Source organism: Hylobates moloch, unplaced genomic scaffold (assembly GCF_009828535.3).
Source record: "Hylobates moloch isolate HMO894 unplaced genomic scaffold, HMol_V3 SCAFFOLD_7, whole genome shotgun sequence".
Lineage (NCBI taxonomy): Eukaryota > Metazoa > Chordata > Mammalia > Primates > Hylobatidae > Hylobates > Hylobates moloch.
The window spans coordinates 124,394,719-124,420,472 of record NW_026652282.1 but is presented as its reverse complement, the minus strand read 5'-3'; the positions used below and the strand labels follow the sequence as shown (position 1 = coordinate 124,420,472).

Sequence of the window (25,754 nt, the reverse complement as noted above, 5' to 3'; positions counted from 1 at the left end):
CTTCTCTCTTTTCTTCTTTATTAGTCTTGCTGGCGGTCTATCAGTTTCGTTGATCTTTTCAAAAAACCAGCTCCTGGATTCATTGATTTTTTTGAAGGTTTTTTTGTGTGTCTACCTCCTTCAGTTCTGCTCTGATCTTAGTTATTTCTTACCTTCCGCTAGCTTTTGAATTTGTTTGCTCTTGCTTCTCTAGTTCTTTTAATTGTGATGTTAGGGTGTCAATTTTAGATCTTTCCTGCTTTCTCTTGTAGGCATTTAATGCTATAAATTTCCCTCTACACACTGCTTTAAATGTGTTCCAGAGATTCTGGTATGTTGTGTGTTTGTTCTCATTGGTTTCAAAGAACATCTTTATTTCTGCCTTCATTTTGATATTTACCCAGTAGTCATTCAGGAGCAGGTTTTTCAGTTTTCATGTAGTTGTGTGGTTTTGAGTGAGTTTCTTAATCCTGAGTTCTAATTTGATTGCCCTGTGTCTGAGAGACAGTTTGTTGTGCTTTCTGTTCTTTTACATTTACTGAGGAGTGCTTTACTTCCAACTATGTGGTCAATTTTGGAATAAGTGCAACGTGATGCTGAGAAGAGTGTATATTCCGTTGATTTGGGGTGGAGAGTTCTGTAGTTGTCTATTAGGTCCTCTTGGTGCAGAGCTGAGTTCAAGTCCTGGATATCCTTGTTGACCTTCTGTCTTGTTGATCTGTCTAATGTTGACAGTGGGGTGTTAAAGTCTCCCATTATTATTGAGTGGGAGTGTAAGTCTCTTTGTAGGTCTCTAAGGACTTGCTTTATGAATCTGGGTGCTCCTATATTGGGTGCATATATATTTAGGATGGTTAGCTCTTCTTGTTGAATTGATCCCTTTACCATTATGTAATGGCCTTCTTTGTCCCTTTTGATCTTTGTTGGTTTAAAGTCTGTTTTATCAAAGACTAGGATTGCAACTTCTGCTTTTTTTTTTTTGCTTTCCATTTGCTTGGTAGATCTTCCTTCATCCCTTTATTTTGAGCCTATGTGTGTCACTGCATGTGAGATGGGTCTCCTGAATACAGCACACTGATGGGTCTTGACTCTATTCAATTTGTCAGTCTGTGTCTTTTAATTGGGGCATTTAGCCCATTTACATTTAAGGTTAATATTGTTATGTGTGAATTTGATCCTGTCATTATGATGTTAGCTGGTTATTTTGCCCATTAATTGATGCAGTTTCTTCCTAGCATTGACGGTCTTTACAATTTGGCATGGTTTTGCAGTGGCTGGTACCAGTTGTTCCTTTCCATGTTTAGTGCTTCCTTCAGGAGCTCTTATAAGGCAGGCCTGGTGGTGACAAAATCTCTCAGCATTTGTTTGTCTGTAAAGGATTTTATTTCTCCTTCACTTATGAAGCTTAGTTTGGCTGGATATGAAATTCTGGGTTGAAAATTCTTTTCTTTAACAGTGTTGAATATTGGCTCCCACTCTCTTCTGGCTTGTAGGGTTTCTGCCGAGGGATCTGCTGTTAGTCTGATGGGCTTCCCTTTGTGGGTAACCTGACCTTTCTCTCTGGCTGCCCTTTACATTTTTTCCTTCATTTCAACTTTGGTGAATCTGACAATTATGTGTCTTGGAGTTGCTCTTCTCAAGGAGTATGTTTGTGGCATTCTCTGTATTTCCTAAATTTGAATGTTGGCCTGCCTTGCTAGATTGGGGAAGTTCTCCTGGATAATATGCTGCAGAGTGTTTTCCAGCTTGGTTCCATTCTCCCTGTCACTTTCAGGTACTCCAATCAAATGTAGATGTGGTCTTTTCACATAGTCCCATGTTATTTGGAGGCTTTGTTCGTTTCTTTTTACTCTTTTTTCTCTAACCTTGTCTTCTCACTTTATTTCATTAATTTGATCTTCAATCACTGATATCCTTTCTTCCAATTGATTGAATTAGCTATTGAAGCTTGTGCATATGTCACGAAGTTCTCGTGCCATGGTTTTTCAGCTCCATCAGGTCATTTAAGGTCTTCTCTACACTGTTTATTCTAGTTAGTCATTCATCTAACCTTTTTTCAAGGTTTTTAGCTTCCTTGCGATGGGTTAGAACATGTTCCTTTAGCTCAGAGAAGTTTTTTATTACCGACCTTCTGAAGCCTACTTCTGTCAACTTGTCAAAGTCATTCTCCATCCAGCTTTGTTCCATTGCTGGCGAGGAGCAGTGATCCTTTGGAGGAGAAGAGGCACTCGGTTTTTAGAATTTTCAGCTTTTCTGCTCTGGTTTCTCCCCATCTTTGTGTTTTTAGGCACTCGGTTTTTAGAATTTTCAGCTTTTCTGCTCTGGTTTCTCCCCATCTTTGTGTTTTTATCTACCTTTGGTCTTTGATGTTGGTAACCTACAGATGGGGTTTTGGTGTGGATGTCCTTTTTGTTGATGTTGATACTATTCCTTTCTGTTTGTTAGTTTTCCTTCTAACAGTCACGTCCCTCAGCTGCAGGTCTTTTGGAGTTTACTGGAGGTCCACTCCAGACCCTGTTTGCCTGGGTATCACCAGCGGAGGCTGCAGAACAGCAAATATTGCTGCCTGATCCTTCCTCTGGGAGCTTCATGCCAGAGGGGCACCTGCCTGTATAAGGTGTCTGTCGGCCCCTACTGGGAGGTGTCTCTAATTAGGCTACACGAGGGTCAGGGACCCACTTGAGGAGCAGTCTGTCCTTTCTCAGAGCTCAAACGCCATGCTGGGAGAACTACTGCTCTCTTAAGAGCTATGAGACAAGGACGTTTAAGTCTGCCGAAGTTTCTGCTGCCTTTTGTTCAGCTATGCCCTGCCCACAGAGGTGGAGTCTGTAGAGGCAGTAGGCCTTGCTGAGCTGTGATGGGCTCTGCCCAGTTCTAGCTTCTCAGCCGCTTTGTTGACGCCCCTCCCCCTGCCAGGCTGCAGCCTCACAGGTGGATCTCAGACTGCTGCACTAGCAGTGAGCAAGGCTCCGTGGCCATGGGACCCACCGAGCCAGACACAGGAGAGAATCTCCTGGTCTGCCGGTTGCTAAGACCGTGAGAAAAGTGCAGTATTTGAGCGAGAGTGTCCCGTTTTTCCAGGTACAGTCTGTCACAGCTTCCCTTGGCTAGGAAAGGGAAATCCCCCGACCCCTTGTGCTTCCTGGGTAAGGCAACGCCGTGCCCTGCTTTGGCTCACCCTCCATGGGCTGCACCCACTGTCCAACCAGTCCCAGTGAGATGAACCAGGTACCTCCGTTGGAAATGCAGAAATCACCTATCTTCTGTGTCGATCACGCTGGGAGCTGCAGACCGGAGCTGTTCCTATTTGGCCCTCTTGAAATGAACTGAGGTCACATCTCTTTAGAGGTTTCAGTTTAGCCTTTATTTTGCTGGGGCAACTCAGCTCAACTTTGTCCTTCCATGGGCCTGTGGTGTGGGGCAAGGTGGTTGGATTTCACCAGTACAACATATCTCTGTTTTCCTAGATTATTTTTAGCTTAAGATTTTGTCCCAGTGTACATCGTGGGTGCACATATTGGTTTTTAATGGATTCAAATAACTAACGTTTTAAAGGAAAAGACTTGAGGCTTCAGATGTATGAACCATAACAATCCACCAGCCCCTAAAACATTGCTCTTGTTTTCAGTAGTTCAGTGCTGTTCTTCTGTGTGTCTGTGTGCTAAAGTAGACATAACAGAAAATGTACCGTCTTCACTATATTTAGGTGGACAGTTGAGTGGCATTACATGCATTCCCATTGTTGAGTGACCATCACCCCATCCGCTTTCAGAACTTTTCCTCCTGCAGCACTGAGAGTCTGTCGCCATCAGCAGTCACTCCCCACTCATAGAGCATTTGTCCTTTTGTGTCTAGCTTATTTCATTGACCATAATGTTCTCAAGGTTCACGCATGTTGTCGCATGTCTCAGAACTTCATTCCTTTTTATGGCTGAAAAATATGCCTGTGTGTGGCTAGACCATATTTTGTTTATCTGTTCATCTGTCAGTGGACACATTGCTGCTCCTACCTTTTGGCTGTAGTGATTAATGCTGCTGTGAACATGGATGTACAAATTTCTGTTCAAGTCCCTGCTTTTAGTTTTTGGGGGTATATGCCCAGACATGAAATTGCTGGATCCTATAGTAATCCTCTATTTAATTTTTTTGAGGAGATGCCATACTATTTTCCACAGTGTGGCACCATTTTACATGCCTATGAACAATATATGAGGGTTCCATGTTCTCCACATCCTCACTGACACTTGTTATTTTCTCTTTTCTGGCTTTTGATAATAGCCATCCTAATAATGGGTGTCAGGTGACACCTCACTGTGGTTTTGATTTGCATTGCCCTATTGATTAGTGATGTTGAGCATCGTTTTTTGTTTTTTGTTTTTTTGAGACAGAGTCTTGCTCTGTCACCCAGGCTGGAGTACAATGGCGGCACCATCTTGGCTCACTGCAACCTCTGCCTCCCGGGTTCAAGTGATTCTCCTGCCTCAGCCTCCTGAGTAGTCGGGATTACAGGCATGTGCCACCACGCCCAGCTAATTTTTGTATTTTTAGTAGAGACAGGGTTTCACCATGTTGGCCAGGCTGGTCTCGAACTCCTGACCTCAAGTGTTCCACCTGCCTCGGCCTCCCAAAGTGCTGAGATTACATGCGTGATCCACCACGCCCAGCCTGTTGAACATCTTTTCATGTGCTTTTTAGCCATCTTTAAAGTAGATCTTCTTTGGAGAAATGTCTATTCAGTCAGAGCTATTCTCAATGTACATTTTAACCCAAGCATATATCACATGGTGAATTTAGGTGAGTAGGCGGGGAACGGGGGTTGCCTATGGGATCTGACTCATTTGCACGGCTAGCTCTGGGTACTCCAACCCATAGAAACAGCTAAGCTGTCACCAAAATTCTTATCTGAGTCATAGTATTTACAGACTTTAAAATAATTGGTATATAATTTGAGACAAAGGAGATTTTGTTTTGACAAGAGGCTGGTTTGCAAAGAATTGCGTGATTATTGTTTCAGCAGTACAGCTCCGTTGGAGCGAGACATGTTTCTTCTTTCACCTCCTACATCCTCCTCTAGCAAACGAGGAGAGGAATAGGCTCTAAGGCTTCTTGCTTTTGCTAGTCATACAAGGGGACCTGTGGAATTGGCAGCTCTGCTGTTTGGATTTCGGCACTGCAAAGGATACTTGTATAGTTTGCTGGGTCTGCTGTAACAGATGACCACAAACTGGGTGACTTAGAAAAACAGAAATGTGTCTCTCACAGTTCTGGAGGCCACAAGTCCAAAATCAAGGTGTTGACAAGGTTGTGTTCCCTCCGAAGGATCCAGGGGAGACTCGTTCTTCATTTTTTCCACCTTCTAGTGGCTCCAGGTGTTCCTTGGCTTGTAGCCACATCACTCTAACCTCTGCCTCCATCTTCACATGGCCTCCTCCTTTTCTCCCTGCCTTTCCCCTCTGTATGTCTCTTATAAGAACACTTGTCATTGGATTTAGGGCCTACCAGGCCTCCAAGGACCTCTATTGGCCCATTCTTTTCCTACTTTTCATGCAAAACGTAAGGCTACGGGAGCAGTTAAACTTGCTCTTTGGTTCAAGAACTGAATGAAGCATTTGGTGTTAGTCATTATGCTGTTCGTTGAATGAGGCCAAAGAGGAAATAATTCTTTCCACCCAAGTTTGCTTGCGAGTCCCAATCTGTCTTTCTTTACACCCCTGCCCCATGCTGTCGCTGTACACATACTTTACAAAGCATGTCCTTGGTTGTTTATTTGTTAGCCAGCATCTAGTTACTGTGACAACCCCAGGAGTTAGTCTTTAGGCAGGACCTGGGAGCCGTTTCCAGGGCAGACAGGACAGCCCCTGCCTGCCCAAGCTTATACCGCATGGCGGCAGATTAAATAGGGGAGAACTAAAGTGGTGGAGAGAGTCCAAAGGCAGCCCAAGAGGAGGCATGGGCAGGGAGACTCCTGCACAGGAAGCCGTGTTACAATGATAATAAAATTAGCTGCCTTGAATGGCGTGTTGACAGGTATTTGACACATTATGAGGCCATTTACTTTACAGATGAGGAAAGGCAGGCTCAGTTCTTTTAAATAACTCCCCCGAGGGCTACCTGCTGGTAAGGAATAGTAGCTGGGATTTGAACCCGGGCAGCCGACTCTGGGTTCATTTGTTGCCAGCTGCACTGAGGAGTGGCGTGATTTGTGATTTCTCATGCGTAGAGGGTGAGCAGAGGCTTACAAGAGCAGAACTCCACAGGGGGTGGGCTTGCTTAGCCCCGCTGGCCTCGTTAGCCTGTCATGCGGTCCTGTCATTGCCCCAGGCACAGACCCCTCAGATCCCCTGCCAGCAGAGGTCAATAAGGCCTTGGTGGGGTCAGAGGCCAGATGTGGGCAATCTCCTTGCCCCTGTAGATGCCATGTGCCTTTTCATTTGCTCACGTTTCCCTGAATATCTGGGGAATCTGGATAAGAAGCCAGCAGTGGGCATTCGTGACTGTATCATCACTAAATAACAGTCACTTGCCCCACTGAAGCCCCTGCACCTGAGATGGGATATGCGTGCATGCGATGGAGAGCAGTATGGGAGCTCTGGTGGGTGTGCCCATACATGGTAGTCTCATGACCCCCGGCCGGTATATGAGTGCCCACTTTGTGCTGGACAGTATGTTTCATGCCCAAGTTGCAACAGTGGGCAAGGCTTTGGTGCAAGGTGCCAAAATCCTTGTTCTCTAGCTGCTTTGGTCTAGATACACACTGAGTCCCAGTGAGTTCAATATCAGCCACATGTCTTTCGAATGAACAGTTGACAGGGCCCCTACCAATGTGAAGGGGATTCCAGGATAAAGGGAGGGACAGGGCAGGCACACAGCTACAGATTGACTTCGATGCATTCTAAAAATGGCCATGACAAGTCAAGTTTTGACATATAGTTTCTTGATAACTTTCATTATGAGTTCAGAAAAATGTTCCCCCAAATGGCCCCTCCAGACATTGAGGGTCCTGCATCCATTTCAAGGCCATTTTGGCCTTCTACATGCCCGTAAAATCAGTCCCCACTGGGACACATGATCATGCCCATTCGTTAAAAGTGGCAAGGAGTGTAAAATTCGAGGTATGGGGTTGGATTGGAGCACTCACAGCAGGTGGAACCCCAGTGCTGCCTGCCTGTCACCTCCTCACTGAAGTGTTCTGTGAATCTAGCCTTTCATGAGCAAAGTTAGACTCTTGTCTTGTCATGGGTTTTGCCATCTCCAGATGTTAGGGGATCCATGACTAAGTAAATTGGCAACTACCAAGAAAACATAGATGCAAGACCAAATACATCATAGTCAAGCGGCATCTTTGTGTTTGCAGTTCAGTATCATGGGTGACTGAGGAGAGGAGCACCCTAAGGGCTGTCACTAAAGCCATACTCCTTTGTTTGGTAACATTGTCAGATTTTGTTGCTACCGTCTCCCTGCTGTGAACTGCTGGGTGCCCACCGTACTCTGACCACTTCTCAAGGGTTTCTGATGGCCCAAGATACTAAGTTCCTCCACGCATCGTCAGGGTGGCTTTAACTTAGCCAAGCAGGAGAGCTCCGTCTCCTATTGCACTCCGCTCATCCCCCATCCCAGCACCCCATCTCCTGAGCTCCTAGACATGAGCCCTTGTGCCCATTTCATTGATGGGAAAACTGAGCTGCAGCAAAGGGAAGTGACTGGAGCAGATCCGTACAGTTCATGATGGGCCCAGACCAGGACTCCCTAGGTGTGGGCACTGCCACACCCTAATGAGCAGCACAGGGGAAATCCAGGCTGGCTGAAGCATGGGAGAGCCATGGGAAAAGCTACAATGCCAGAGACGCTTTTCATGTTGTAACTGGTAAGTGAGCTGATGTAACTGGCCTCCTGTGCTGCCTCTAATCTAACAGTACGGTGAGTCGTGGGCCCGCTAGCCGGGCATGGTGGCAGACACCTGTAATCCCAGCCTCAGGAGCCTAGTGTCTCGTCGAACAGCTGTCGCTATGGTTCAGCTATTTGTAAAAACATTAACGGGGGGATGGCATCTGCCCAAAACACTAACTAAAGATGTTTTGACTTAGGCGACAGTAATGTCTATCTCTAACTATGCCTTTAAGGAAAGAAAGGTTGATTACAAACAGGACCAGATTTTGCTTCGAAATGGAACCAGCAGTTAGCAAGCCAATGAGAGACCAAGTCGCACGGACTCATTTGACAGAGGACGCTCCCAAAGCGAATGCTTACATAGGAAAGGTTAACCAGAATCAGGTAAGGAGAAAGTTGACACGTACATACCAACAGGCTGATACTATTTACCTGTGGGTGAAAAATTGTATTTGTACATGTATTAATCAATGTTGGGTATTTTTTATATAAGATATATAACTTTGTTTAAGATGTATCAGTTACTTATTGCTGTGTAACAATATCAGAACACAGTGGTTTAAAAGAACAACCATTTCTTTGCTTATGTCTGTGGTTTCGGCTGAGCCCAGCTGGGGTGTTCTTGGATGGTCTCCCCTGGGCTCTTGCATGTAGTTGCAATCACATGGGGACCCCTTGAAGCATATGCTCCCAGGTGGCCTTGCTCACACCTCTGGTAGTAACTGGTGGCTGTCAACTGGGCACCTTGGTTTGCCTTCGTGTGGCCTCCCGTAGACCAGGCTGGGATTCCTAGTGGAATGGCAGCAGCTCTCCCGGGGGGCGGCAGCAGTATTTATTAGGCCTGAGACTTAGTGTCGCAAGTCTCAGTCTCAGAGAGGACTTGAAGAAATTGTTGAGCCTGGTTGTTGTCAGGCTTCCTGGAGATTCTTCACATAAGTCTGTAAAGGTTTGCTTTGATTGATTCTTAATCAGTGTTGCACTTCAAAAATGTGGCTGGGCACGGTGTCTCACACCTGTAATCCCAGCACTTTGGGAGGCCGAGACAGGTGGATCACCAGAGGTCAGGAGTTTGAGACCAGCCAGGCCAACACGGTGAAATCCCGTCTCTACTGAAAATACAAAAAATTAGCCAGGCATGGTAGCAGACACCTATAATCCCAGCTACTCAGGAGGCTGAGGCAGGAGAATCACTTGAACCCAGGAGGTGGAGGTTGCAGTGAGCTGAGATCACACCATTGCACTCCAGCCTGGGCGACAGAGCGAGACTCTGTCTCAAAACAAACACACAAAACAAAACAAACAACGTAATTACATCAAGACAAAATGTGTTTATATCAAATGTTAATAGGTTCAAGATCCCTAAGAGGTTATCGTGGGCCATGAAAGCACCCTGTATTTGGTGTAGAACTCGGAGTCAAGCCTCCTCTGGGCCTCTGTGGTTGAAGCCACTTGCCATCTGCAGTTCCTCATTTATGTAAATTTGGGTTTTATTGCTACTTGGCAGCCAGCAAACAAATGTGGATTCCAATGGTTATAGCAAACTGCCATTTTCAGCTAGTTTCGAATTTTTGTGTCCTTCGAAATAACATTTTTTTCTCTCATTAGTGGACTGATTTTATAAGAAGTAAAAGTTCTAAATTTAAACTACTAAAATAAAAAGAACACATTTGTCTTAACTTACGTATACATTCTGCATAAGACCTCTCTGAGAAAAGGGTCCCACTGCTGACAACAAAGCAAAACAAGAAGGGTTGGAAAAACCCAATGCCCTAGACTATTCTGTTATCTCAGGATTCTATTGCAATTAGATTAGTTTGCCTAAATGGTTTTGTTTCTTTTCTTTTTTTTTTTTTTTTTTTTGAGATGGAGTCTGGCTCTGTTACCCAGGCTGGAGTGCAGTAGCGTGATTTCAGGTCACTGCAACCTCTGCCTCCTGGGTTCAAGCAATTCTCTCTCCTCAGCCTCCTGAGTATCTGGGACTACAGGCGCCTACCACCACACCTGGCTAATTTTTTGTATTTTTAGTAGAGACAGGGTTTTACCATGTTGGGCAGGCTGGTCTCGAACCCCTGACCTCAGGTGATCTACCCACCTCGGCCTCCCAAAATGCTGGGATTACAGGCATGAGCAACCGTGCCTGGCCCCTATTCTTAACACTGTCTCCAAGAGGTTGATCTTATAACTCACCTCAGTAACCCCTTATGGAGTCTTGCTGTTTCCAGTCTTGAGTTTTATACTTAATTGTTAGTACATGTTCATTCTTGTCCACTGTGGCCGTGAGAAGTAAAAAGTGGTCAGGAAAAGTTTCATGTGATCTCCTCTAATCACATAGCATTATAGGTATGATGATCACACATTTGACTTCCCTGGGATAAAGGCCAGTTTGATTCCTATCACTACAAGGGTCTCCACGGACCAGCCATTGGCCTACTCATCCCAAACATTATTGATAGAACATTTCAATATCATAAAATAATCCACGTCACATTGTCCAAGAGTAGCATACTGATTAGTCACAATTAAAATCGTGAAAGAAATCGTACTGGACATAACAGCAAGGTTGTTTTTCGAAAAGATTAGCAACCTTTTGAAACACCTGTAACTAGAGATGCCAAATGAAATAAACAAGGCAGTCTGAAATCCTTCAGGATGCTTTCGAAACATATCTAGTTCTGACTGTCTTTGGGCTCAGCCAGACTTTTAGTAAACTGCGGAAACCCAGGTTGGGAAACAGGCAGCTCAGAGTTATTCTAAATAGCTACAGTTTGCCTGTACAGCTGACTTGGGAGGAGGGGAGAAGAAAGGGATTGCTAGAAAAGGGATTGATGCGAGTTTTGTATTTAATTTGGCTATGACTTGACGAAATATACATCTCAGTCAGGGTGCAAATCATGTAACCTGATATGATTACCTGTGTTTAGGAATAATCAGAATAAAGCCTAGAAAAGAACAGGTTGGGAAGTTAGTTTTGGGTGGTAGAAGAATGGTGAGGCCGATTTTGTTAGTAGATTGCACATGGACAGATGAAGGTAAAGTACAGTGCCAGCTCCAGGTGGGCCTGGTGGAATCCAGTATGAGTGCCATTTCAGATGGGACACCCCAACTGGGAGGGAGGTGGGTCTGGAGAGGATGTCTGGCCCTGGCATCCCTTGAGTCTCTTGCATAGCTCAATTGTGTTGATGTTTAAGGAATAAGTAGGGAGATTTGTTTGTTTTTTAAATCTAGAACATAATTTCTTTAAGATCTTTCATTTCCACAAACCCAAGTCGGATTTACTGTATATGAGCTAAGGAAATCGGAGGTTGTCATCTTAAGGAGGCCCAGATACAGTTTTAGAAAGACCCTAGGGGCTGGGCGCGGTGGCTCACGCCTGTAATCCCAGCACTTTGGGAGGCCGAGGCGGGTGGATCATGAGGTCAGAAGATCGAGACCATCCTGGCTAACACAGTGAAACCCCGTCTCTACCAAAAAATACAAAAAAAAATTAGCTGGGTGTGGTGGCGGACGCCTGTAGTCCCAGCTACTCGGAGGCTGAGGCAGGAGAATGGCGTGAACCCGGGAGGCAGAGCTTGCAGTGAGTACAGATCGCGCCCCCGCACTCCAGCCTGGGCGACAGAGCGAGACTCCGTCTCAAAAAAAAAAAAAAAGAAAGACCCCAGGGAGGAGGGATATCACAGGTCCTCCTTACAGATACCCATAGCCAGCTTGTCTGGTATGCGGCAGCCACAGTTTGGCATCGACATCCTGAAATGAGGGTATTTAAGTGCCTGCATGTGCTACTCTGTCCTTTCATTATGCCCAGTCACCAGAGTTGGAATTACCCAAGGAATCGTGTGCGTTGTGGCGGCTGAGACATAAACGCCGTGGCTGTCCCCATTTCTTCAACTTCCTTGCAGTTTGGAGGAGGGAAAGCAGAGCCCTGGGCTCATCCATCCTCACTGCAGCCCCACCAGGAGATCCCATCAAGGCGGTCTTAGATTTCTAGGCTGAGGCAAGAAGGGGTTGGGTGATGAGCCCAGAGCCACACAGCCCAGCCCTGTTGTGGCCAGAGAAGGAAAGGGACTGACTTTGTCCTGCAAGTATGGAGACTGCTTTCTTCTTTCTGTTGTTTTCAGTGCAAGCTGTCAGCTACCAAATGGCTGCCGTTTTGTTTTGTTTTGTTTTGTCCTTAGAGAAGCGCCCAGGGATCAGCTATCGGGAACAAGAAGGTATCACTGTTTTTTTGGGGTATTTTTTGGATTGTCCAGTGTTGGTCATAGGTGGTTTGATTTCCTTTCACTGAATACAAAGCATGGATCTTGTCATCAGACCCAACCTAAGTCCATCTCACTGTCATTCGCTATCTCCCTTCCCTCCTTACTGATCCCAGGAGAGAAGGTTAAGGTTGCACTAGTGATGGAACACCAGGATGATATAAAGCTTCCAACTTGGCTCAGGAAGAGTTCCAAACAAACAAGTATATCTGCCATTGCAGTGGCTCATGATACGTAAGTCTGGACTCTGTAGCTTCCAGTTCTCACTATCCTGGTCTTCCCCACCGTTCCTCTCTTTCCACAGGCCAAGAGATGCACAGTGATCGGGGGCTCTGGATTCCTGGGGCAGCACATGGTGGAGCAGTTGCTGGCAAGAGGATATGCTGTCAATGTATTTGATATCCAGCAAGGGTTTGATAATCCCCAGGTGCAGTTCTTTCTGGGTGACCTCTGCAGCCGACAGGTAATGGACCATGCAGCCTTGCTGACTTCCCACAAGCCCACGAAGGGAAACCAGGATACTTCCCTTGCTCAGAAGCCAGCCAATTTGTTTGAAAAACAGTTGTTTCATTGTGAAAATTTTCAAAGTTATAGGAAAGAACACCACATTCTTACTACTTAGAATGAATAACCATCATCTCTGTCACAGATACTCAGCTCTGTCCTGGTAGCACAAAAGCAGCCATGGTCAGCACTTCAATGAACAAATGGATGCGGCTGTGTGCCAGTGAAACTTGACTTCAAAAGCCATCCATGGGCTGTATTGTTCCAACTGCAAAACAAGTGTGTGCTGGGCCACAGGGTCTTGATTTTTTAATTGACACAAATTTCACATTTTTAAAGTGTGCAATTCAGTGATTTTTAGTACATCCACAAAGCTGTGCAACTGTCTCCCACGATCTAACTCCAGAATATTTTTATTACCCCAAAATGAAATCTTGTAGCCATTCCCTCTCTTCCCCTCCCAGCCCCTGGCAGCCACTCGTCTACTTCCCATCTATGGATTGGCCTCTTCTGGACATTTCATATAAACGGAATCATGTAATATTTGTACTTTTGTGCCTGACTTTTTTCACTTAGCATGATGTTTTCAAGCTTCATCCATGTTGTACAGGTATGAATATCTTGAATTTTATTAGATGGTGCCAAATGGCTCAGCAAAGCTGCTATGTCAATTTTACCTCCACATCCACAGTGTGGCAGAAGCCCCATTGCTTCACATCTTTGCCAACACTGGGCATAACTAGACTTTTTGGTGTTGCCATTCTGAGAAGTATGAAGTGGTGCTTCACTGATGTTCAGAGTCGCATGTCCTCCCTGACCAAGTAACCAGCCACTCTGCTACTGGGTGATCGGCTTTCAGGCTTCCTCCTGTGTGAAATGTTTGTCTGTGTCCTTTGCCCCTTTGTCTTTGGGGTTACCTTTCCTTCCTTGTTGATCTGTTGGGATGCCAATCCTGTGCCCGTTGTACTTATTATGGATGGCTTCCCTCAGCCTGTCACTGGGCCCTTATTCTTGGCTTTGGTGTCATTCGCCATATGGTTTGTTGATGAAATATTAAGGCCATTGCTTCCGCTGCAAAGTTATGGTGGTTTTCTGTTCCGTGCTGCTCACACCTGCAGGACTGGAGATGGGGTAGACACCTTCCATGCTCATCATTGCTGCCTCCGAACCATTCTCGCTCATGCTGCTCTAAGCCCCTCCAGCTTTGAAGAGGATACCCTCAGACTGTACAAACCCCGACACCCTTCCTTCCTTGTGGTGGCCACCCACAGCCACCTGCTCCCCTTCCCAGTGACTCCACTTCATTTCTCAGTGATTTCAGCTCCTTTCTGGCATGATTACTGGTGATTCAGTGTTCATGTAGATGACCCTACCAATGCCCTCGCCTCTCTCATCCTTGGCCTCCTCTCACCCAATGATGTTGCCCTCCACTCCCCTGTCATCACCAGTAAGCACGTCCTCTCCTTCTTCTCAGTTGCAGGCATTCTACTCTGAGCACCAGCTCCTCTCTGTCCAGCTCATGCCCTCTAGTGCCTCAGCTGTCCCGATTCCTTAACCCCACCCAGACATCCAGCCATGCCCACTATGGCTCAGCCTATTCGTGCCTCACTGCCTTTAGTTCCCTGGTCCACTTGTTCGCTTGCATAGTCTTCACCCCCTTCCGCTTTCTCTTTTGGTTGTATGTATCCATAAAGTTTCTCCAGAGAAACACCCGGCAGGGGGATGTGTGGAGAAGGGCAAGGAGAGAGACGGGTGGGTGAGAGGGAGACAGAGATTGAGATTTAATTCACGGAATTGGTTTGCATGGTTGTGGGGGCTGACTAGGCAAGTCTGAAATTTGTAGGGCAGACCAGAAACTCAGGCAGGAATTGATGCTGTGGTCCCACGTTAGAATTTCTTCTTACAGAAACCTCAGTTTCACTTTTAAGGTCTTTGAACTGAGTATATACTGTCTGTCCAGAGTATCAAGGGTAATCTCCTTACTTAAAGTCAGCTGGTTGTAGATGTCAACCACAGCTACAAAATACCTCTACAGCAACACCTACACTCGTGTTTAATGGAGTCACCGGGGACTAGAGCCTGGCGCAGGTGGCAAATAAATGTGGCCACCACAGTGTACTTCACATTGTAACCCCCACCCTGGTTAAATCTTGCCTTGTGCATGGCCATGGCCCTCAAGCAGACCCTTGGTACCACCAAGCACCATCTCCACAAACCTGCCCACGTCCACGTCTCTACTCAGCCTCCCCTGCTGTTCCCGAGGACGCCTCATCCCCACCAAAGCGCCCATCCTGGTGCCAGCTGGAAGCCACCTCCTCTTCCCTACCCAGTCACTGCCACCAGGGACCTTGAGGCAACCATATCTGGTGGTTGAATCTCAGTCCTCCTCTGACTTGACCCTGTAATAGCATCTGATGCTTTCTTTGCCTGCCTTCTAAGCCACCACCTCACTCATTTCTCCTCCTGCCTCGCTGATTGGCTCCTGATCACTATCATTTCTAAACTTTGCGGACTCCAGGACTTACTCTCTTTTCTTCTCCAAGTTTGGACAGTGTCGCAGTGACTCCATCCCATCTCATGGATTAATTACTGTCCAGAAGCTGATGTGCTCCCTGCTTGTTATCTCCAACCCCTAGCTCTCTCAGGCGTGTGTGTGTGTGTGTGTGTGTGTGTGTGTGTGTGTGCGCGTGTGTGTGTGTATGCCTGCTGGACATCCCTGTTTGGATACCTCATGGACACTTCAAGCTTGCTTCATCCAAAATTAAGCTCCTGGTTCCCTGACGCAAGCCCCTCCCCCACCACAGCAAACCTATTTCTGCTAAGTCTTCTCTATCTCCATTAATGGCCTACTCTGCTTTTCCAGTTCCATCAACCAAAAACCTTAGATTCATCCCTGCCTGATTCCTTTCTCTCTCATGCCCTTCATCCCATCCATCAGGAAATCTTGTTGACTCTACTCAGAACAGATCCCCAATCTAGCAACTTCTCACCCCTTCCATTGCTGCCACCCCGGTCCAAGCCACCATCACTCTCTCACCTAGATGTTAGAGGGACCCTTAGTGGATAAGTCAGATCACACCACCCTCTGTACAGAAGCCTCCAGTGGCGTCCAGTCCCACGTCAAGCAAACAGAGGCCTCTGTAATCGCCCATGAGGCCCTGCACGGCACGTCCCCACTACCTGTCCGGCCCACTTCCTCCCATACCCGCCTCATGGCTCTGCCCCAGGCACACTGGCCACCAACCAAGTTTCTGCCTCAGGACCTTTGCACTTGGTGTCCTTTCTGGCAGGAATGCTCTTCCTGAACCACAGAGCTTGCTCCCTAACTTCCTGTAAATCTCCAACCACCCTGTGCTAAGGAACAAGCCCCCGCTGGTCTCCCTTACTCTGCTCTAGTTTTTGCATAACACCTGCCAGTACGGACGTCCTCTAGATTTACTTGTTTGTTCGCTTATTTGTCCTGATTGAAACATGATTGACCATGAGCGGATACAGAGCAGAGGAAATCTCTGAAATTTGTCCTTTCTACCATAGAATGTAAACTCCACAAAAGCAGGAATTTTGTTTTTCGATCACTGCTTTGTTCCCTCAAAGGAGATGAGAATCCTTAGCAAGCTTTAACTTCTCTCCAAAAGGCTCCCCAGCTGCCATGCTGTTGTTGCTAGTATATTATTTCAGCTTTCCTTGAGTACAGATTTCAAGGGAGACCCTCCAGCATGCCATGTTGTTCTCCAGCTACACTCAACTGCTCAGCCGCATGCATGGAGAAGGGGCAGGTTGCATTTAACTAGGGTTGGAGTTTCCTAGACAAATTTAATAAAGGGAGAGGGGAACAAGGCAAAGGTGGTGCTGGTGGATCATGAAATCTAAGCTAAGTCCAAGGTGGATGTGATGTGGGTGAAAGACATGGCAGGAAAGGACTTTTTTTCATTTATTTTATTTTATTTTATTTTTATTTTTTATTTTTTAGACATAGTCTTGCTCTGTTGCCCAGACTGTGGCACAATCTAAGCTCACTGCAACCTCCGCCTCCCAGGTTCAAGCGATTCTCCTGCCTTAGCCGCCCTAATAGCTGGGATTATAGGTGCCCACCACCACGCCTGGCTAATTTTTGTATTTTTAGTAGAGATAGAGTTTCACCATCTTGGCCAGGCTGGTCTTGAACTCCTTATATCAGGTGATCCGCCCGCCTCAGCCTCCCAAAGTGCCGGGATTATAGGTGTAAGCCACTGTGCCCAGCCGGGAAGGACTTTTAAAATGTACTTTCAGCTGGGTGTGGTGGTATGCACTTGTAGTCCCCCAGCTATTTGGAAGGCCAAGGTGGGAGAATCACTTGAGGCCAGGGGTTCAAGACTAGCCTGGACTATATAACAAGACGCCCATTTCTTTTTTTAAAAAAATGGGTTTTTATAGTCAGTAGAGAGAGAGGAGAGAGACAGATATACATACATATAGATAAAGTTTATGTATGTATAGTTATATAGTTTTATACACACAATATGTATTACATAACACTTTTTTTTTTTTTTTTTTTTGAGACGGAGTCTCGCTCTGTCGCCCAGGCTGTAGTGCAGTGGTGTGATCTTGGCTCACTGCAAACTCTGCCTTCTGGGTTCAAGCAATTCTCCTGCCTCAGCCTCCCGAGTAGCTGGGATTACAGGCGCCCACCACCACCCACGACTAATTTTTATATTCTTAGTAGAGACAGGGTTTCACCATGTTGGCCAGGCTAGTCTCGAACTCCTGACCTCAGGTGATCCACCCGCCTTGGTCTCCCAAAGTGCTTGGATTACAGGTGTGAGCCACTGTTGCCGCTGCGCCCGGCCCATAACACTTTTTAAAGTCACCCCGGTCTTGTGCATCTTCTGTTGCTGACAGGAAGTCTACTCTCAAGCCGGTCGTTGTTCCTTTGTAGGTTGTCTGGCTTTCCCTCTCATGGTTTTTAGGATTTTATTTTTTGTCATTTATAGTCTATAGAGAATATATCTGGGCCTGAGTTTTAGTTTTGATTTTAAATCTTACTCAACACCTGGTAGGTCTTTGCAATCTGAAGATGAATGTCTTTCCTCATTTCTGGAAAATTCTTCAAAGATTAACTGTACCCCTTTTCTCTCTTTTCTCTCTTTCTAGAAGCCGTGCTGGACATATGGTGGTCTTTATTGTATTATCTGTCTCTTATCCTCTCTTTCTTGCATTCCTTCTCTTTCTCTTTTTGTACTATTTCATTGGAGATTTCCTCCTCCCCGCCTCTGCTCATGGCCAATCATGTTTCACCTATATTCCTCCTCAGATTATGTTGAAGTCAATCCTAGACATCATATCATTTTATCTGCAGATATTTCAGTATTTGTCTCTAAAAGATAAGGATTATTTTTAAAAACATTGACAGTAGTTCCTTAGTATCTGGCCAGTGTTCAGATATCCCTGAATGTCTTATAAATGTTTTTGTATTATTGTTTTTCCAAATAAGGAACCAAGCAAGGTCAAGACTCTGGATTTGGTTGAAATATTTAGCTCTCTTTTAATGTACGGTTCCCTTCATCTTTTTAAACTTCAGTCTATTTATTGAATAACTGATGTTTAGTAGAAACCATGTTTATGGTGCTGTAGTTTCCCACAGTTTGGGTTTTGCCGATTACATCCCCATTGCATTTAACATGCCCTTCTGTCCTCCAATATTTTCTGTATACTGGTAGATCTGGGATGGTGCTGTCCATCAAGGCAGCCATTAGCCACGTGCAACTATTGGGCACTTAAAATGTGGCAAGTCAGAATTGAGAAGCACTGTAAGTGTAAAGTCCACACCAGATTTCAAAAACTACCTACAGAAGAAAGGAATGTAACTGTCTCATTAAAGTTAATTTCACCTTTTTCTTTTTACTTTTTAATGTCGCTACAAACTTTAAAGTCACTGTGACTTTTATTATGTTTCTACTGGACTAAAGACTTGATCGGACTCTGGTTCAGTTTTTCCCTCTGGGGTATTATTACTTGTGATACTCCAATAATAATAAGCATGCCTAGTGCTCAGATTTGGGTTTCTATATACCATTTCCCATAAAAGGAACTAGGGCTTCTTGGGAAAATTGCTCATTCTAGGACCCTAGGGCAAGGGCAGTACAAAATGAGTCTAGGACATTTTCTTAGCACAAAATGAATGAGGACCTGTCAAGAAGATACAAGAGCCAACTTGAAGGGCTTCCACTGGCCAAATTTGGGACATTTTGAGCATTTTGAGCCTCTCAAAACATAACAGTAGCGGATGACAATGCATTTTGATTTCAAAAAGAATCCGTGGGCTGGGTGCAGGGCTAGCGCCTGCAATGCCAGCACTTTGGGAGGCCAAGGCGGGTGGATCACCTGAGGTCAGAAGTTCGAGACCAGCCTTGCCAACATGGTGAAACCCCATCTCTACTAAAATACAAAAAAATTAGCCGGGCATGGTGGCATACGCCTGTAATCCCAGCGACTCGGGAGGCTGAGGCGGGAGAATCACTTGAGCCCGGGAGGCCGAGGTTGCAGTGGGCCAAGATCATGCCACTGCATTCCAGCCTTGCTGACAGAGTGAGACAATGTCTCAAAAAAAATAAAATAAAATAAAAAAGAATCCATGGGTCCGCAGAAATACTGAAAATAACAATTGGGGTCAGGGAGAAGGGGAAGCCCTACAGAGCAACTAATAAATGTAAAGGCCATGAATTAAAAGGCTAGACTTAGAATGTCACCATTTTATACCCAGTACATTGATTATTGTTCCAGGCAAGGACTATCAATAAATGCTGAGGTTAATTGGTAGAATTAACATGCTACAGATTACTTATCAATTGCAAAGGAAAAGGTACCGTTTTGATGGCCGGAATCTGGCAGCCATCGTCATCACCACGTGCTCCAACTTAATATCACCAAGAGCGGGACAAACTCGCACCTCCTGAGGTAATTCGCTGAGAAGGACACACCACCACTGATGTGGTATTCTTGCCAAAACCATTAAGCCTGAATCTAATCTTGAGGAAACAGACTAATCCAAACTGAAGGACAGTCTACAAAATAACCAACCCAAACCCTTGAAAAATGGCAGCATTAAAATAAGACAGAAAAGATGGGAATTTGTTTCAGATTAAAAGAGATGGAAGAGACCTGAGGACTAAATACTACATGTCATACACAATTGGATCCTGGACCCCGAAACAAAAGGCTATAAAAGACATTATTGGGACAACGGGGGGAATTTGAATATAGACTAATTATTGGATAAGAACATCATATCTGTTAAGTTTCTTGAGTGTGATCATTGTTTTATGGTTATTTAGGAGAATGCTTTTGTTCTTAGGAGATACCTGGTGAAGCGTTTAGAGGCAGCATGATGTCTGCAACTTACTTGACAGGTTTCAAAAAAATATCATGTGATTGTATGTAGAGAGAGGAAATTATGGCAAAATATTAACTGGCACATAATTGTCATAATTGTCTTTTGGTGACAAGCATGAATCATACTTAGATCATATTAATTAAGGTTTGACAAAATGGTGACATGCTATTAGTCTCCATTTAGTAGCTCCAATCTTTATACCTTAATGCAGAATAAATATTTGATTCTTTCCCTTTATTTACCTGAATTTTTATTCTTTCTTGTGGTCAAGCTGTCCCTTCTTTGCCCAGTGGGAACCTCTTCAGGTTGGTACTTGAGTGCTTTTAACATGACCCCAGTAGTCTTAGCTAGCTAGCTAGCTAGCATCCTCACTCTCTGGTACAAGGTGTGCCTGGTTCATCTTGTGTATATCCTGTCCCAGATCTGCAATCAGCCATTTCTCTCAGGAGCTCTTGTTCTTTTTAGCAGTAAATCAAACAGACCTGTTTTTAAAATCCCTTTCAGATTGCCGTATTGTGTCAAGTTTCACAGGATGGAATATGCCTGTGTATTGGCTATTTACCGTCTTTAATGGTGTGGAACTTTTTCATATGATTCGTAATTTCTATCTGAGTTCACCTTCCTGGGGAGTTTTACCTCCTAGGTGCCTGCTCTGAACCACCCAAGAGGATGTTGCTTCTGTGTGGATCCCACAGGCTTCTCATGCCCCAAACCCCTTTTGACTGGGGACTAGTTAGTGGGGAGAAGGTGATTAAAGGGACAACTTGATTTCCATCCATCCCATGTACTTCAGTATCATTGATTCTTTTATGAGAATGTATTTCCATATTGATTATAGAATTATAAGACAAGGAACCTACAAGCCACAGGTTGGAGAGTGAAAACAGGAGAATGCCATTGACCTGTGAAAGCAGGAATGATGATTTTGTCTTTCTTTGCTTTTCCAGGATCTGTACCCAGCTCTGAAAGGTGTCAACACAGTTTTCCACTGTGCATCACCCCCGCCATCCAGTAACAACAAGGAACTCTTTTATAGAGTGAATTACATTGGCACCAAGAATGTCATTGAAACTTGCAAAGAGGCTGGGGTTCAGGTAAGGGGAAGGCTGGAGTGAGTGCTGTCGGGAGCGTGTGATGGCCCTTTCTAAGGGTGTAAGGCCGTAGTTCTTGCAGTCTCCCTGGGACTAGGCAGGGTTGCTTCTTAAAGTGTTGGGAAGATCTTAGAAATGAAGCCCTTGGAGTCACTGGAGATCGTGAAGGTCTGCTTGCCAAGGCTGATTTGAGATGTAATATTCTAACTGCACACAAATAGAACATCTGAGGACCTCAAGGCTATTAGCCTTCAGTTAAAGAGCTGCAGAACTTAGACATTGCTTATATTTTTATTGTGATAAAATATATGTCACATACAATTTACCATCCTAACCATTTTTAAGTGCAGAGTTCAGTGGCATTAAGTACACTCACAATGTTGTACGGCCATTACCACCATCCATCTCTAAACCTTTTTCTTCTTCCCTAATAAAAACTCTATACCCATTAAACAGCAACTCCTCAATCGCCCTTCCCCACCCAGCCCCTGGCAACTACCCTTCTACTTTCTGTCTCTATGGGTTTGACAACTATAGGGACCTCACAGAAGTGGACTCATGTAGTATTTGTCCTTTTGTATCTGGCTTTTCACCGAGCATGATGTCCTCAGGGGTCATCCATGTTGTAGCATGTGTTGGAATGTCCTTCCTTTTTAAGGCAGGACAATATTTCATTGTATGGATGGACCACATTTTGTTTATTCATTCAGCCATCGATGGACATCTGTACTGTCTTCACCTTTTGGCAATTGTAAGCAATAGTGTTATTAACACAAGTGTACAAATATCTGTTCAAGTCCCTGTTTTCAATTCTTTCAGGCATATACCCAGAAGTAGGGTTGCTAGATCATATACTAGTTCTATGTTTAACCTTTTGAGGAACCACCACATTGTTTTCCAGACCTTGCTTATATTTTAAAAGAAAAGCAAACTGTGTTTACCGTTAGCCAATAGAAACTTGCTATAACTCAGGCCTGAGGGGATACGAATTTTCTGCCCATTGTAGCTTGCTGCATTGTTACCAATCCTGGTTCTTAGAATTGTCTTTATATAGGACCCCAGCCACTGGCTAAAACAGCTCCATGTCAGCTCAGCATCCTGACCCTCACAGGGATGCATAGCCACAGGTACTGCAGAAATTAAGGGAAAAGCTTGAAGCAAGCCGGGGGTTCCTCTCCCAACAACCTCTCCTGGCACTGTTAGCTGGTCCGCAGCATCCTCAGCCGGCCCAGCAGGGTTGGAGCTCTTCTGGGCTTGGGCCCTGAAAAAGGTCAGTTATAACTGACCCCTAGTAGTTGAGAAGATGCTTTGCCCTGCTGCGGTTTTCACCTAATTAGCTCCTTGTTAGGTGACCAGGGGCTAAACGATGGCTGTTTGCTAGTAAATGGGAGAGGTGGGGTCAAAGCAGATTCTCCAAGTCCCAGACTCTGCACTCAGCCATGCTGATGTAACTGGAGCCCTGGGAAGGGCCCTGCTGCTCTTTGTTAAATGGGAGGTTGGGGGCATACAAAAAAGATTTGCGTCCCAGGTGTGGCGGCTCACACATGTAATCCCAGTGCTTTGGGAGGGCAAGGCAGGAAGATCACTTGAGCCAAGGAGTTCAAGACCAGCCTGAGCAACATAGCAATACCCCACCTCTACACAAATGCTTAAAAGCCACGTGTGGTGGTCTGCACGTGTAGCCTCAACTGTTTCGGGACGCTGAGGCAGGAGGATCGCTTGAGCCCAGGATTTTCAGGCTGCAGTGAGCTATGATCCCAACACTACACCCCAGCCTAGGCAACAGAGCAAGACCTTGTCTCTTACAAAAAAATTAAAAAAAAACAAGATTTGAGAATAAAACAGCACCTCTCCACTCACCACAGCATTTAAGAAACAACATTACTGGCGTGTGTAATGTGTGCCCATCCGCGATGCCATTGCTCTCTTCTTGTAGCCATGGGTACCAATTCTGAATTTGGGTTTATTTCCATTTGCTCCATGTGTAACCAATATAAAGTATTGGATTGCATGTTATAAGATTTTATAAAATGATATCTTACTGAACAGATCCTCCTGCAACTTGCTTTTTTCCCCAATGTTATGTTTTTCTTTATTCATCTTGGCATATGTAACTCTGGTTTATTTACTGAAGGGGCAGAGTAGCTTAGTGGGTAAGAGTGCAGAAAGTGATTGCTGTGTTGTATTGAAGGAACATTTTCCAACACTGAGATCAAAAGATTATTTAATGTACTTTTTTTTCTCAAAGGTTTTAAGTGTTGCTTTCCACATTTAAGTCTTTAATCCACCAGGAATTTATGTTTGCATATGGTGTGAGATAGAGATCTAACTTTTTTCCATGTGTATAAGCAGTTCAGTGCCATTTATTGCATAATCCATCCTTTCTGCATTGCTGCACACCATCTGCAGGATGTCTTAGGTGTTGGTGTCTTACATGGGCCTGTTCCCAGGCTCTCCCCTCTGCCCCATTGACCTCCCTGTCTGCCCATGCAGAGAGGCTCTGCCTTTTTAGGATAAGTCTCAGTGTACTGTAGATAAATCACCCCCGCCCCCAACCAATTTCTTCAAACTTCACTTGGCTATTCTGAGCCCTTTGTTCTTCTGCATATATTTGGCTTAACCAGTTCCTTGCTAAAGCCAGCTGAGACTGCTGTTGTAATTGCGTTGAACTTGTAGGTAATTTTGGAGAGCATTGACATCTTTCCCATATTGAGTGTTCCTGTCCATAAATATGGGATATGTTTCTGTTTATCTCGCTCTTTAATGTCTTCAATAGAGTTTTATACTTTACTTCATAAAGATTTTGCATATCTCGTTAAATTTATTTGTATGTACTTCATTTTTTGTTATTTAATAACTTTATATTACATTTTCAATTATTGTTAATATATAAGACTAGTTAATTTTTGTATATTGATTTTTAATTCAGTAACTTTGCCAAACACTAATATTTTCTACATATTTGCCTGTGTTTTCTGTGTAGATTTTTCTCTCATCCGTAAGTGATGGAAGTTCAGTTTCTTTTCAAATCATTATGAATTCTTGTTTATTTTACCCTATCACTCTGCCTAGAGCTTCTCATACAATGTTGAATAAGAATGGGAACGATATGATTCATGCTAATGGTGTCCAGTGTTGGATGAGCTTCTCTTAACCAGCAGGCTGGACACTGGGGACCCTCATAAGAGAACATCTTCCTTTAGAATAGCATTTCTTAAGAGGTCGTGTGGTGTGTGTATTCCTATGTGTGTTCACATGGCCAGGTCACTATCAGAATAGCCAGTGATCTTTTTCAAACAGACATCTTCCTAGAAGTTTGCGGGCTGCCCTTCACTTACAACAGAGAATCACCGTCATAGTGAGATACCATGAATGAAAGTCTATTCTATCTCTCAGGTGTGATGGGATAGAAAAAATGTGTTATCCCTTGTTTTGGAACCAAGATCTCTTGATTCTTGGTTAGAATGTAATGCATAGTGTGTCTGGAATCCACATAGCTGCAGAAGATGGTGATCTTTGGATTATTTTAAGAAGGCATGAAAACCAAAGGCATTGCAGCAAATAATTTCTACAGTGCCTCGAATGCGAGGGCAGCAAAGGGATGCCCCTTGATTCTGTTTCATACAGGATCATCACACTGTTTGCATTGTGATAATTTCTGACTTTTATTTTTTCTAACCTTCCTCTGTCAGAAACTCATTTTAACCAGCAGTGCCAGTGTCATCTTTGAGGGCGTCGATATCAAGAATGGAACTGAAGACCTTCCCTATGCCATAAAACCCATTGACTACTACACAGAGACGAAGATCTTACAGGAGAGGGTATGTACCTTGGAACTGGTTGAGTGAGCAGACTGAAGGGTTTAGAATCCTAAGAAAAATGTTTATGAACTTATGAAGTTTGTATTCTGAGGCCTACGTACCTGACTTGAGATGTAAAATTTGTGGGTGAAATTAAATTTAAAAATACTGTGAGAGGCTGGGCACGGTGGCTCACGCCTGTAATCCCAGCACTTTGGGAGGCCGAGGTGGGTGGATCACCTGAGGTCAGGAGTTCGAGACCAGCCTGGCCAACATGGCGAAACCCCATCTCTACTAAAAATACAAAAATTAGCCCAGCATGGTGGCAGGCGCCTGTAATCCTAGCCACTTGGGAGGCTGAGGTATGAGAATCGCTTGAACCTGGGAGGCGGAGGTTGCAGTGAGCCGAGATTGTGCCATTGCACTCCAGCCTCGGGGATAGAGAGAGACACTGTCTCCCAAAAAAAAAAAAAAAATTACTATGAGAACAGCTTTATGTGGCCAGACACTGTTCTGAGTGTTTTCCAGGAGTATTTTCCTTGTTTAAAGGTCACAATTATCACATCATCACCAGATTATAGATGAAGACTGTGGTGCACAGATGCACAGAGAGACTCAGAACCTTTCTAAAACTGTGCAGCTAGGAGGTGGCTGACCCCAGGCAGTCTGTCTCCAGAGCCTACAGTCCACCCTCAGTGCCATGGGAGCTTCCTCGCTTGCTATGGGAATTTACAGCAGTTGCAAGCGTGCAGACGGGAATCAGGCTGGAGGCACCTTCCTAGTGGCACTCTCACCCCCCCTCCCTTACTTAGAAAAACAAACAACGGAAGGATCTTGCTTTATTTTAAGGAAAAGTACTTTTCCACTTGGC

The 25,754-nt window shown here is 44.8% G+C and overlaps 1 protein-coding gene across 1 annotated transcript in view; it reads left to right on the top strand.

Moving 5' to 3' along the window:
• Nucleotides 1–6,456: 6,456 nt before the first annotated feature.
• Nucleotides 6,457–25,754, top strand: part of LOC116811212 (sterol-4-alpha-carboxylate 3-dehydrogenase, decarboxylating-like) — a 27,716-nt gene continuing 8,418 nt past the window's right edge. Inside the window, exons 1-4 of the mRNA XM_032756278.2 lie at nucleotides 6,457–8,250; nucleotides 12,424–12,582; nucleotides 20,940–21,086; nucleotides 24,776–24,904. Coding sequence (XP_032612169.1) covers nucleotides 8,089–8,250; nucleotides 12,424–12,582; nucleotides 20,940–21,086; nucleotides 24,776–24,904 — 597 coding nt within the window. The 5' untranslated portion in view covers nucleotides 6,457–8,088. The remainder of the gene's footprint in view (nucleotides 8,251–12,423; nucleotides 12,583–20,939; nucleotides 21,087–24,775; nucleotides 24,905–25,754) is intronic.